The following is a 15,298-nucleotide window of genomic DNA, read 5'->3' on the forward strand; positions in this document are numbered from 1 at the left end:
ATTAAAAAGAAAATAAAATTTGTTGCATTTCGTTGGACATTTCATCGAAATGCAACAATTTTTTTTTTTGTTTTATTTCATTTTTTATATGAACCAAATAAAAAAAAAAAAAAAAATTTAATGCTATTTCGTTGGACATATCACGAAATGCAAAAAAAAAAAAAAAAAAAATTGATTTTCCTATTTCATTTTTGTGTAAACGGAATAAAAAAAAGAATTTAAAAAATGAAATTAAAAGAAAAAAAAATTTGTTGCATTTCGTTGGACATTTCACGAAATGCAACAATTTTTTTTTTTTGTTTTATTTCGTTTTTTATATGAACCAAATTAAAAAAAAAAAATTAAAATTTAATGCTATTTCGTTGGACATATCACGAAATGCAAAAAAAAAAAAAAAAAAAAAAAAAAAATTTGATTGAAATAATTCGGCCATGAACGAAAAGGTGTGGGTATTTCGTTGGTTATCCAAATCAAATACCCATTTTGGTCTTAAAAAAAAAAAGCATACCATTTTTGTCTAATGGCTGGAAAAATAAGCCATTTTGGCTCCGGACTCACTTATAAGAAGCGTCAACCAATTCTTTTATGCAAAAGGACTTGTTACAGACCAATATCGCCACAATTTTCAAAAGGACTTGTTACTGACCAATGACCTTATTTTGTTTCCTAAACATTTCAACCGTTAACAAGTTACAAATCATTGGAGGCAAAAGAACAGCCATCACCTATGGCACAATGTTACAAGAAACGCTGAAACAGAAACTAAGCAACAAAATCTGCTATAAATATCCACAGCTTAGCCAAGCTTAACCTCAGAGCTCCTACAGAATTTTGGAGCTCACAATCTTCCGACTGAGAATGGAACGTGTCAACCTTATGGCGTCAAAGAATATTTCCCAGGCTCGGTATATGTTTTCTCCAATTGCTCAACCTTGTTGAATCTGAAACCCCTGATTCTTATTTCTTCTGGTATTGAAGTATCCTTATGGTCGACATTTTCAATTGTCCAACCGTTGTTCTGCACGGGACCTCCCACTTTGACCTGTTAAACACAAATAGTTATCAGTAAGTATCAAAGATCAAACTGATATTTTCATCATAAAATTTGAATTTAGGGAGGACAAATTACAAGCATATAGACATGGTGTATCAATTAAAAGACATAGTTGGCGTTGATACACCCCTGTAACTTCATCTAGATAATAAATTGATCAAGGACTTGAGACATACCTCAGCAGCATCAACAGCCCCTACAATGAGAGCTCCATCCAGGGAAAGATCCTCAAGGGCAATATTACTCCCCTTAATCGCCAGTGTAGACCTTTGTGAAATGGAGCAGTTTCCACTCACTTTAGCTTTTACTTCTGAGAAAGTAAGCGCCCACTTCGGCTTCCACACAACTCGAGACCATACCTCCACCTCCTGTCCGTTAAATACTTGGATAACTGGATCATCTACCTTAACACCAGCCTGTAATAAAAAGAGATATAGTGTAATTGATGCACACAACTAGATTGAGACAGGTTTAACAACCGAACTCATGAAATTGTGGTTGTGGTTATTATGAAGGGAAAGTTTCAAGAGTTGATAGTCATCTTCATACTATCGCAATTAGAAGTTTCAGTATCGAGACTTTTCCTATCTTTTTATCATACAACAAAAGGAAAGGTGGTCTGAAAACAGTAGATTGCAGGATCAAAAATTGCTTTATTATGGGGCGAAACAAAATGATCTTAAATAATTACACAAGTTAATGGACATAACAGTAACCTTATGTTTGGGCTTGCTCACCACTCATTCATCATGTGACTAAGTAAAATGTTCTGGTTTACTTTTCTCTGACCAGTGATGAGCAGCAATTCTTCTTTATTAATTTCTGCTTTGTCTTTTCCCCTCTATTGTCTTCTGTTGGTTTACGTGTTACTTAAAAACTAGGACACAGTAAAAGCCAAAAAGGCTTCTTTCAGATTCCAGCAATCTTTTCCTTGTTTTGTCTCCTATAGAGATTTGAACTACAATTGGTGTATAATATATCGATACCCATAGGTCAAGAAAGAAATACTCTGAAGAAGTTCAGTTTTCACTTGAATTCCCAGAAGGAAAGAAGTACCTTTCTTAGAATGAGGCTGTTAGAGCGATATATGGCCATTTCTCCTGAAGTGGCACTGTGGTAGGGATTTCCTTTCGGAACCTTTCATTGTAAAGGAGACAATTAAAAAACAGTTAGAAAGTGAACTACAACAAATCACGTCAAGAGCAATAAAAAGTTAACAACCTTTAAGTTATGTTTAGTAACTGTCCAGAAAGACTTTAAAAATGCCAAAGCCCAAGAAATACAAGTCAAAACATAAGACTTAAGGACGTCAGTAAGCAATTTGAACTTTCTTAGTTGGTGAAAGAGGGGTTAGGACAGTGACAATAAACGAAGAAGGAAAAAGTAAAGTAGAAGAAATATGCCACTGCAATTTTCACCTTCAGTGTAAGTTTTAGCAAAGCTTGCCAACTAAGTATAAGCTTATGATTGCATATGCAAGAAAAAGATTCAACAATGTTATCTCACAGACCACGGAAAAATGTTGCCTCCACAAACATACTTTGGTTATGATACTAAATACCTACACAACCAAATTACAGTATCTGACAAGTATGCACAAGATCTAAATTACTAAACAAAAGAGGTTGAAGCCAAAATCATTCAAGAAAACACATGATAATGTTCTAAATTGGAATTTTTTCTAGTAACAATTTGATATAAAATTAACAGTCGATTTATAAGAAAGAAAAAGCCAGAAGCATCAATTCTTCAGTCCAATTGCAAAATTTTCAGAAAGACGCAAAGGAAGGGTTCAAACCCAACCAGTAGGGACAAATATAATTGTTATATAAAGTCAGCATTAAATCATCAGAGGCTTTGATGAGAAGCAAGAGCTAGAAGTAGGGGATGATGGATTTTGTCATGACGATCAAAATGTTAAGCCAGCCCCAATTGACGTCTGCCAAATTTACTGAAACTATTTCTGCAGAAAACTGCTCATCATACCTTGGCAGCATCTTCAGGGTTGTTTTTCACAGGTGCATAAGCAAGCCAAGCATCCATCATCTGAGTCATTGTAAGAAGAATTTTGATGTCACACACTTGGATAACTTCACAGTAGATGCCTCAAAAACATATGTAACAGAATCAGAAGCCTAAAACAAGACTGATATCTTCTACTCACAGTGAATCCAACCCTAGCTGAAGGAGGTAGAGTTTTAGGATAATCTTGCATCATGCATTCAAGTCGAGTTGAGGACTTAAAAGCAGTCTTGGTAGCATCTTTGTACCTACAAAGAGATGCAAAAATCAGTCAAAAAGAGATAAAGCAGCTTCTGAAAACGCAAAGATAGGATTTTAACAACGCATCTGCCCTGAAAATGTTGCGATTACGAGAAACATGTACAAAATGACAACAGATTAACAAATGAATTATGATATAGGAGCTGCTAATCAATCCCTTTGATTGCAGTCTGAACAGCTTCACTCCACCTTTTCTTCTATTTCTTTGTTGAATTATTTTGTAGTTCATCGGATGTTATGTTCCAGTCTTATCAAAATGACAAATATCAACCTTCCCAGCAAATCGATCCAGAAAGGTGTCGTGCAGAATATCCTGTAAACAAACTGCAATACCAGTGTTCATCTAAGCAACATAAACCCACATGTAAGGCATGAAATACAAAGAAAGTCTCCAGATGCTGCTCCGTCATTAGCTTATGAAATGCTAGCTGAGGATATTCAACACATTCCAGTCCCACTTCTCAGTTGCCGGCTTGCATCAACAGCTTTAGCTTCAGTTCAATGACCAGTATTGATGAGTTAGTATCCAGTGTCTCCTCTGAAGGATAAGGAAGCTTGCTGAAAGTTCCTGTCTTCTTTGAATAGATATGTTTGTTGCTTCCTGAAATCAATAAATCACCTCCAGATCTTCAGAGGACAAAGAACCAGCCAGCTTCCGAAAGTGAAGAAGCACAACTTCTTCCAGAGAGCTTAGCTGTTCAGGAATCTGTTTGCTGTATGACATCATCTTGGTACAGTGAACAAAGCACTTGAAATCAACAAACTAAACAGTGAATATGAAGACGGAAGCGGACCGGAAACTATCATGGCATCCACAATGTTTAAGCTAGGTACTATAGCTAGAAGCCAAACAGAGACAATCACAAAGGAAAAGCATCCAAACGCCATGACCAGTGTCTCTTCTTTAGCAAATCCACCCTCTACACCACTTCCCTCACAGTAGGAATTGCGATATCACATCACTCTTAACTCTACTCTCCTCGACTTCGCCATCGCTGTCTTCTGCTTCATATAATCTTAACAAACCCTTGAAATATTCGATCTCAAAACAGAGGTTTAAATCGGATTGGGGAAGCCATAAATGATATAAACTTCTAGGTGATTGGATCAGAATAAACTCCTATTTTCTGTACATTGTAATGTCTTAGAAGCAAGAAAACATATTGGATATAAAGCATCCGAAGCTGATCAGTATTTTTATATTTCATGACAATGAAATCCAGCTCATTTGCAATTTGTTTCTCATTCCTAGCAACATATTAGATTCAGTTGTTCATTCCTCTACATATTTTTGTCGTGGAAAATTTCCTGGAGTTACAGCAAAGAGTCATTACTCAATAAGAAGAAAACCAGCATATGTTTTCAAAGGAACAACAAGCGACATGAAACCACAGCATCGAACATACAATTAAAGTCTTAAATGTAGAGACATAAGAGTAGATTTTTACTTAGGGTTAACAAACTCCTTTATCGCACCTCCTGTTTTTGTGAGCTCCTCAAGGTATGGGCCAATTTCAAGGATCAACTGCATCGCAATGTCAACAGCCATAGGTGAGCAATAAATCACTTTTCTACTTGAAAGTAACCAAACTAGGAAAGTTATCCTACAGAGGAACTTGGCCGTTACGACACAATTTGCATGACTAGTCCAGCTTACATCCTCCAAAGTAAATTGTAACTACATGCTCAAAATATTATAGACCACTGTCACGAAGAAGGGGCATATAATATATTTCCAATAAGCTCTAAAGTTAAAGAAGATGGCCATCTTTCGTAATTGCATTGACATCTACAATTTTTCACGTGTTTCCTTAAATATGCTTCTCGGAATAAAATGCATTTTCTTTATAAAATTTACATTCATATAATCTAGTAACATATTAGAATGTTATCCTTAGTTCCTTTACTGAAATCAGTTTGCAAGTTAAATCAAGTCTGCCAACGTAGCAAAGCAATAATAGAGAAATTAAGCTACTAGAAGTTCAGTGTAGGTAAAGAACAAAGAGACTTTATCATCTTCTAGTATTAAAAAGTCTTTGAAAAATATCTTAAGACCAATGATTCAGGTGAATTTATGTTTTGAGCTAGGATGGTAGAAGAGTCTCATCACCAAACATTGTTTCAAAGATTAATGACACAATCCCACACTGATGAATCAAGCCACTGCCTTAGATAAAAGTGAGGCTTCAACCAAGTATGAAGCTGATTTTAAATTTTAAAAACAGTGTTCTTTGCTCTTTCCTAAGAAGAAGTCAGCCTACTTATCTGGTTCTTAGGGGAACTTTCCCATTTTATTTTGCTCGGTTTCTTACATACAGGAATATGGATCCCAACTTTTACACAACCATTCTTGAGGTTTGCATATAAATTGTAAACTATGGAGCACAAAAAGAATCAAATATGAAATGCCTTTATATGCTGAAGGATCAAAGGGGAAGGAAGTAGATCCAGCTGCCAATTTCTCCACTTAGAGGTAATTAGGAGTTTTGTCATCCAAACTCAAAGAATGGAGGTTTCCTTGATAGTTGTAACCACAGGGATCCATGCATTATGGGCCAAAATTCCCAAGAACTTGGGGATGTCTGGGTTATCATACAGAGTGGTGAAACAATTTTATATGCAAAATAATACAGCCTATAATGAGCCATTAATGGCAAGAAAGAAAAGAAGACAATCCAGCATATGACTAACACATACTTGATTTATATTTCCAGGAAAAGGTGAATAGCCTGTTTCAGAATTGACATCGCCATCAGAATATCCAGAAGCTCTAAGCAATGGATCGAGCTGGTTGTATTCCACATTAATCACCATCGTTCGCCCTAGAAAGGATTTTTCAATTGATGTAATTGTCAGATAGAAACACAAAAAGCCCCAATTGATATAATTGTCAGATAGAAACACAAAAAGCCCAGATAAATTTTCTCACATGGTACTCCTACCATGTTCAACATCAATTCTTTTCGCAGTACTAACCTAAGAGCGAAAGAACATTGGAACCTGAATCCCAGAGAATTATTGCTGATGGAGAATTATCACAAATGAAACAGAAAAGACTCCAAAATAAACGTTAACATACACCTTAAAAGAGTTAGATGTTACCCTTGTTAGAAAACATAATTTCTGTGCTTAATGAGTTACTCTTGATAGGACAGAAACAGCCCAACTTTTTTTTCGAGCACAAAGGTTTGTGCTAGGATACAATACAGAAACAGATTAAAAAGTCCCCCTTTACAATGGATTCCATCTATGCAATATCCTATCCCTGTAGTGTGTCAATAAATCTATCATGCTATTTTTATCTTTGACATCCTGTAGGTTACACCAAAAGAAACAACTCAACTACTCAGAAGATATTTCCACTCAGAGGGGCTTTGGGTTAGTTCAGCTACAGGGGGAACATTATCTGAAGTGGCTTGACCTACTGTAAAACTATTGCTACAGACCTGGCCAAGTGGCCCACCTGCACCCATAGATGTATGTAAAAAAGGATATCAGCAACCCGGTATTTTTCTTCTAAAAGGCATGTCGTCCACAAATTTCTCAAGGCTATTATCTTAAATAAAAGTCTCATCTTCAGCTTGTTAAATTCCATTGAGAGATCCATAATTTTGAAGAATCTCTGTAAGTATAGCACATCTGAAGTATGTATATCAGGCACAGAAAGCAAACACGCATGAAACAGACAGATCCTGATATTCCTCATCTCAAGTTACCTTCACAAAAGATCAGCTTAAATGCTGTTGGAAGTTTATAGACAACCAACTAAACAGAGCATAACCAACTAGTAGTGGTCGGACAGAAGTATCCTATTATTTGCGACCCTTTAAAGTTCTGGCTATACATTTAGCCACCAACTCTGCGAGGTTCAGCTTACGAAAGCAGGAAACTGCCCATGGCTTAGAACACGCTTTAGATAAAATGTTTTCTACCGCTATAATATAATTGTCACAAACAACTGAACAACAAAGAAGCTCATATTATGACCCCATGTTTTCTTTTCTTTTAAGCATTTACTACTTATTTTCTGACCTTTCCCCTGAGCCACTACAAGATGCAAAGGTAGATGTACGTTACTCATCTACTCACCATCTTTATGAGTAAGCTTGGTAATGCCACCAATGGCTTCTTTTGCTTTCCGAGGAACAGCGAGAGAATTGACATGGTATTTTTTCGTGGAACTGACACCTAGTCCTGCTGGAATTGCCTGAAAGACAATGAAATGTACAGATTGATAAAATTGGCCTAACATACATGAGCAGACTACAGAACAATTCAAAACAAAAGAACAAAAAAGAAAAAGGCATCCAACAAACCTTGAAAAGTAAACCATTGGTGTCTTGGAAAAAGAGGACCCATCTTAGGCCTGCATCATGCCTAGATTGCACAAAATTTGGACCATCAAAATCACAAATACGTTTAACTCTCTCTCTCTTTAAGTAAAATATGCACCTGTTAAATAATCAATACAAACTAGATGCACTAGTGATCTAGATACAGGCTATACTAAAAGGTTTTACATCAGCTTTTGTTTCCAGAAAACGATGGGAAAAAAGACTTGAAAGTATGAATTTCATTTTTTGACTTCAAAGATGGATACACTACAAGGTAAGGTCCAGGAAAATAATGATAATGGTAAAAGATTTCAGTTCAAGTTATAAAGCAAGGGACTGAGACAAAAAGGCATCCATCTTTCTCTAACGATTAACTTTTATGTAGGCTAAAAGGGGCTAGTTCATTGGTCCATCCAAAATCACATCAAAGTGGATGAAAATGGCAGAAAAGAAAGAAAAAGTTTAAACAAAAGAGGGAGAAGGAGTGAAAACATACCAAGCTTTAAGAAGGCCACTTGAGTAAAGAAGTGAGTGGACATCGCCATGGCCATGAGGTTTTGTCTGATAAAGCAGGGGCATGAGTGAAAATCAAATAAATAGAGGCACTTTCAGCTAAGAAGTTACTGATATCAATTGAATACAAGAATACTCATATCTTTAAATCTTCGAAGAGTATTAAGCATGGAATTATCCACCTGAATTTTATATTTACTATGGGGGTCCAGAGCAAGGTGTGCTTCATTATCATCTAAACAAGCAACTTTTTCCTACAAAAGAATCAAGAAATATATAAGTTCTGGTACTATGACTAAATTCTTCAACGGCTTCTTGAGATCAGTTGCTCACCTGCTTAAGCAGTTTCACTTGTGTGGGTTTCATTCCAAAAAAAGAGTTTTTTTCTAAGAGCTCCAAAGTACGTAAATGTGTATCATCTGATGTCATAATAGCAAAAGGAATGTCCACTTGACAGTCGCCTAATTACAAGGAAACTGTTAGTTGCAAAGAAAGTCCTACATGTTTATTGTATTAAGGATATGTATCACTTTTAGGTACCTCGAATTATGATACTTTCGCAGGTACCTCTAGGCAAAAAGATATTCTTTTCAGCTAATTCTTTTTAGCTTGTATGTATTTTTGGCTAAGCCAAGGAAGATCATTCTTAACACCGTTTTATCCATAAGAAACATTTATTTTGTTTCTACTGCTACTACAACAATGCCTCAATCCCAAGCTAGTTTGGGCCGGCTATATGAAGCCACTCTATCCAACAACTTTGTGCATAGGATATAAGGTTTAAATTGTTCTCTATACTTTCTAAAATGTTTCTAAATAATCAAAATTTTGGCATCTCACAAATAGAAACACTGGCCAATAAATCTTGGAAAGAGCTTCATAAATCTTAAGCTTGTGACTGGATTCCCTAGCTCAACAACCCCTCCCAACCTCCTTAAAATTAACATAACAGTCAAGGGAGAGATACCTCACAGAACCTGGGATTGCTACCTTCAATAATTTCAGTTTACTTGGCTAATGGTGTCATAAAAAATTGGGAATCAAGAAGCAGTTTAACAGTAATACTAGTCCCTAATGGAACAAATTCAGTAATATTAGTCATAACATGCACGTCTACCAACCTCCGGCAAGGCTGCAACTGGCTTCTTGTAAAGCAAGAATAGATTCAATATAATGTTGTAAGAAGCATGTCCCCGTAGTTGTTTCTCTAGGAAGGGCCACCTGCAAATAGTTAGAACAAATTGTCACGGAACTCAATCTTATGCAGCCAGACATCCTTAGATTAATACATGGTGAAATGACAGATGACAGCTATTAATCAAGTTGCAAAAGATTCTGCGTATTTTACCTAATGAAGGCAAAAATCAAAACAAGTTCTAGATCAACCAACCAAAAGAAATCTTTGAGAGGCAAAAATGGTCAAAGATGCTCCACATGAAAGTTTTATGTGCTCTACCTTTATCCCGTTGTACCCAAGACGTTCTCCAAGGCCTCCAGCAACAAGAACAAATGCAGCCTTCTGTGCTGCTTTGATGCCAGCCTCCTCAAATTGAACAAAATTATCATCACCATAGGTCAGAACCTCTCCAGATGGAACCTGCAAAAGTTTACTTTCATCTTAGAATGCATCATTGATCTAGAGCAGAGCATCAATGTGCTCTAAATTTAAGTGCATGTTATATAAGTATTAATGAGGTGATCCATTATTTTCCGAATTTTCCAAGGTAATCAAGAGGAGCGAGCAAGGAAATATAGTCAAAATCTGACCACATTGAACATCAGATATCACATTTCACAAGAAACAAAAGGAAATGTGTTGCTACTTTATCCACAATGCTAAAGAACATCAAAATGGTTTCTGATAAGAACCCAATGCTGTTCGAAGAACCATAAGTAGACGGTCTTCAGACAAGCTACAACAAGTATGCTGAGAGGAAAATTAAGTCCAAAAGACTTGATAATCATAAACCACGTCCACTAATTGAATTGAATTTCTCAGATTACACCAAATAAGACCAAGTGGCCAGTTATATGGTTAGTCCTAAAACACCAGCAACTACTGTAGTATGCCACTGCACCAAAGGTTATTGTACAGAACAACTAGAGCTGTGTATTTTTTTTATTGGAAGATAACTTTTCTTATTGCTTCAACAACACTAAGTCGTCCAAACAAGCTCCTCCACTTGTGGGAATTCACTGGGTATGTTGTTGTTGTAACACTAAGTCATCCAAACAAGCTCCTCCATCTGATCTCTTCTGTGCATACCATAGTAATAAATTAATAATGCAACATACAACGTGCTAATTTAAGACACCTGCAGGGGTGTAGGAAAGTTGGGCTTCCCATGAGTTTAGTCGGACAACACTTTCATCACTCCTCGGTTCTTGTTTTCCAACTTATATTCCAAAGAGTGATTCCATAATAGGTGACGTCACATAGAACGCCATTCACATTAATACTTCGATGGATTTAGAGCCTGCACTCATGGAAGATGTGCCAAGTGCAAATAAGCTATCAAGCACAACATGAAAGTTACAAAATCATAGTCTCCCTGGAAACTCATGTCGAGGAACTGGCAGGGATTTTTAAATGGCTTCACACTTTTCTGACACTCTGTCTAGACAATAAATTACTGTAGAAGTACCATATTCAAGAGATTTGCGAAAAATGGCCTTTTCTTTTATAAGCAGCACCTGCACTAATTTACTGACATAAAAGCCCAACTAAACTTTAAGACATTCACCCAATCCAATAACTAAGATAAGAACACAAGTTGAGTTTCTGTGTGCTGCAGTGTTACTCGGACTCTTCACTTTCGGTGCCGCAACCGTGTCGACACGACATGGGTGCGGGTGTGGGTGTGGGATCCGTACCCGATCTGGTAAACCGATTTTGGATACTTTGACCAAAATCGACGTAGAAATTCTGGACAGATTCAATGATTTCTTTAATCAAAACTAAAGCTAAGGTGAAGTTGAAGAAAATGGAATACCTTGTATATAAAAAAAAATTATGTCACTCTGTTTCCTTTTATCTCCTTTGGGGATTCTCCTCTTGATCAATATTTTTTCCTCAAGTTTTCCACATAATATTCCGTAACTTAGGTTTTATAACTCTATTTTCAGATGTTTGAATTTTTTTTAGCCGAATCCCCGCACCCATATCCATAACTGGATCCGTATCCCCGAATCTTAAAATTTAGATCATGAAGGATCCGACATCTAGATCCGCACCCGTATCGGACACTCGCACCCGAGTCCGAGTAACTTAGGTGCTGCTTGATGAAAGAAGTTATAGATAAAGTTACTTTCTACGGAAAGATAATTAACGAAATAAGTTTTGCTGAAAAGTAACACAGGATTCAGTTACTTACGGAAGGTGAAAACCCATCATACGGGTTTTTCCCGGTCTTTGAATCAGCTAAAAGATCCCTAGCTGTGTTAATGTATGCTGACAACCCCCCAGGATAACTTGAATTAAGTTTGGCAATCTGAAAAAACCATAACAATAACACTTAAGTGTTCATAAATACTACATTTAAAGTAGGAAGTGGATACAAGCATAAAAGACTTGGAAACAAGCCCAATCGGAAATAATAATATTTCTGGCACTACAACACTGCCAACAAAAACAGCTGTACAATATTCAACAATGACAACAAACTCCAAATTTTCGCTACTTTAGTTTGAATGACTAAGCAAGAAGAAAAACTTCACATAAATTGTCATATAAGCTATTAACTACAAAAGACAAACAAGATCAAGTTTTTATTTTCCAAACTGCAAACTACAACCTTATGGTCCTTATCACATCCCGAAATTCACCATGTAAGTTACCACAACTACCTAATAGGAGATCGGAATTGCCAAATTTACCCCTCTAATATTGGATATTGTCTACATTTACCCTCCGTTATGCTATTAGGCCAAAAGTGCCCTTACCATTATACTATCCGGCTGAATTTACCCCTACCTCTAGCAAACTTTGAAAATTACTCCAATCCTAATGGTACCACACTTCTAGTTGCATATTTGTTCTCAATCCTTGCATTCATAAATTTGACAGCTCATTTATTAATTTTGATAAAAGTAGATCACCTCTTTTTTTCTTCTTAACTGATGACCAAAAAAATATGTAATTTTAATATCAGTGCAAATTTAACTCGCCAAATTAAGATCATTGATCCTCAAAATTTTTGCGGAACAGAAATTTTGTGTTGAAATATACAAGCATCTGTCCAACAAAGGGCCACCTGACAACTATGACTTAGTTACTTTATTCAGTTGTCTTAACTGGAGAGAATGGAGATCATTGATCGGGATTGGTTTGAGTATTCACTGATCTCAAATAAGCATTCTTTTGAACCATGCCATACTGGAGCTATCTATGGACCTTGGAGAGAGGAATTCTGTTGAAATCACATTTGATATGTTGCCAGTAATCTGAAATCCATCTGTAATAATGACCACCAACATAAACTCTGCTTTGGGTTTATTGGTTCTTCAGTATTAATATTCCCACTCAAACTATTGAGACTGAAATCCGTTCTATGATTTCTTTCTTTGGGGGTAAATTTCATATTCGACAATATAAAAGTGAAAGTCGAGAATGGAGATATATAATTATGTGGCTCTGATTATTTGGTTTTGTTTTTTCAAAGGAAAAAAAAAAAACACTTCAAAACTAAAAGTTCATCAGTCTAACCAGTTTATACATGCATAAGCTATACCATGGCGACACCAGAATCCAATTTATTAAAACAAATGTACAACAAACAACAACATACCCAGTGTAATCCCACAAGTGGGGTCTGGGGAGGGTAGGATGTACGCATACCTTACCCCTACCTCTGCGGGGTAGAGAGGCTGTTTCCGATAGACCCTTGGCTCAAAATAAAATAGGATAGTAAAATAGCAAGATACAAAACAAATGCAGCAACAGATAGTAATACACATTATAGAATAAGAAACTACGCGATAACTAAATACTACTACTAAATAAAATAAGAAAGCAACATAGGAAGATACAAAAAAATGCAGAATTAAAAATGTACCCAGCGAAAAAGCAAAAAAAGAACCGAACAGACCTGATCAAAGAAGGCCTGCTTCTCATTATCATCAACTCCAGGCTCCGACCAATGCTGAAACAAGTGACTTTGCCCCATCTCTACCAACATCTTCGCTAACTCTACCTAAAATCACACACACACACACACATCAATCTCAATTCGATTCCACACACACACAAAACAATACAAATTCAACTACACAAGAGTTTAACTTTCACACAGTGACAACAAAATTATGGAAACTAGCCTGTTTGAAATTGCATTGATATTTAGCCAGTCATTGTACAAAGTTAAATCCTTTCAGGATTTTCACTGAGGGGGTTCGAAAAATAAAAATGTAGTGACTGGGATTTGAACTTAGAACCTCAAGGTGAATTTTGAACACCCTAAACCACTGAACCAACCACTTCTCTTGTGTTTAAGGTATTCAAAATCTATATATGTACATAAAAAATAAAATAAAAATACCTTACATATACTGCATCATCTTTTGCCGAGGATGTTCGGGTGAACACCGTCGGCGGGTCCTAGATCCGCCCCTGCTCCCTCTGTTTCAATTTGTTTGTCCGGTTTTGACTTGGCACGGAGTTTAAGAAAGTAAAGAAACTTTTGAATCTTGTGGGTCTTAAATTAAAGATAGGTAGAATGTACCAAAATGTCCTTTAATCATGTGGTCTTAAACATGTCACGTGGAATTGGAATTAAAGAGTTGCAAAAAAAAAACATTCATTTTTAAACGGACGAAAACGGAAAGTAGGACAAACAAATTGAAACAGAGTATAAGAATTTGCCTCATCTTCGCCAATTCTACCTAAAATCTCTCTCTCACACACATTAATCTCAATTCAATTCCACAAAAAAAAAAAAAAAAAAAAAATATCGATTCAACTAAACACGAGTATAACTTTGAGACAATGAGAATAGAATTAAGGTAATTCACATGTTTACAATGTGTTGTGGCACTGATCCTCAGACAGTCAATTGTACAAAGCTAAATAAAAACATGTAAAAACCTGTTGAGGCGAGAGAATAGAGAGGTTCTTGTGTAAACTGGGAGCAATGGAAGCCCAATCATCGGCCGTCGATGTCATGATTTTTGTGTAATCGCAGGAGAATGAATTGAATACACCAAAACAGACAGAGACAGAGACAGAGATCTAAAGGTTAAAGGTGACAATGTTAGTCACCTGATACGGATGGGACAATGTAAAGGTGTTTTTCTTTTATACGACAACTACCCACTGTATTTTTTTTATTTTTTTTTATTTTATATTATTGGGATTGTGTAATCTCATGAGAATGTTTTGACATTTGAGCAGATCGGAGAAAACATAAAAGAAAGAAAAAAGAATTTCGTGGAAGATAGAATTCTTTTAACATTTCACTATTAAAATGCATAACTGACAAATGGAAAAAAAAAAAAAGAATGTTAAGGAAGTTGATTTTTTAATTAAGATTAAGACGTTTAAATTTAAATTTATATTTAAATAAATATTAAAATTCATGACCGACAAACGGAAAAAGAAGAATGTCATGGAAGATAGATTTTTTAAATTAAAATTTAACATATTTAAACTTGACTACTTATTTAAATATTAAAATGTATAACTGACAAATGGAAAGAAAAAAAAATATCAGGGAAAATCTATTTTTTTTATTAAGATTAAGACATTTAAATATGAGTACTTATTTACATATTAAAATATGTAACCTACAAATGGGTTGAAAATGTCTTGATAGTGGATTAGTTTGGTCTTCCCCATCAATTTAATCTCATTTTCTATTTTTAAAAACTCTGAATATTCACAAAGAATTCAAGTACATTGGCCTTAGCACGTCAGATACAATTCACAAGAAATACAAGAATTGAGTTGTCTACCACATATTGTCAAGCATTTTGGCTCTATCAAAGCTCTTGGCTGCTTCTTCACTATTTTTGTTCTAGATGGAATAACGTGCCTAGAGTTCACCCTATGAAGGACATGTATAAAATTTGTCTGTATTTAAAAATTTCTCTGAGTTTCATTTTATGTGTTTTAGCTAAC

At 35.7% G+C, this 15,298-nt stretch overlaps 1 protein-coding gene across 3 annotated transcripts; it reads right to left on the bottom strand.

Annotated features, from left to right (window-relative positions):
- Nucleotides 1–565: 565 nt before the first annotated feature.
- Nucleotides 566–14,392, bottom strand: LOC132034035 (UDP-sugar pyrophosphorylase). 3 transcript variants are annotated; one of them, XM_059424248.1, is made up of 17 exons: nt 14,267–14,392; nt 13,272–13,376; nt 11,559–11,675; nt 9,641–9,781; nt 9,306–9,405; nt 8,518–8,645; nt 8,367–8,438; nt 8,168–8,232; nt 7,654–7,714; nt 7,427–7,544; nt 6,035–6,159; nt 4,786–4,862; nt 3,219–3,324; nt 3,041–3,100; nt 2,111–2,191; nt 1,231–1,470; nt 566–1,042 (listed from the first exon to the last, which is right to left on the bottom strand). In XM_059424248.1, the coding sequence occupies exons 1-17, from the start codon at nt 14,342–14,344 to the stop codon at nt 875–877; spliced, it is 1,842 nt and encodes a 613-aa protein (XP_059280231.1). In that variant the 5' UTR covers nt 14,345–14,392; the 3' UTR covers nt 566–874. The 3 variants fall into 3 exon arrangements, with proteins under 3 accessions (XP_059280231.1, XP_059280232.1, XP_059280233.1); XM_059424249.1 differs by lacking the exon at nt 14,267–14,392 and adding an exon at nt 13,722–13,932; XM_059424250.1 differs by lacking the exons at nt 13,272–13,376; nt 14,267–14,392 and adding an exon at nt 12,972–13,202.
- Nucleotides 14,393–15,298: the final 906 nt, after the last annotated feature.

Source organism: Lycium ferocissimum, chromosome 10, assembly GCF_029784015.1.
Source record: "Lycium ferocissimum isolate CSIRO_LF1 chromosome 10, AGI_CSIRO_Lferr_CH_V1, whole genome shotgun sequence".
NCBI lineage: Eukaryota > Viridiplantae > Streptophyta > Magnoliopsida > Solanales > Solanaceae > Lycium > Lycium ferocissimum.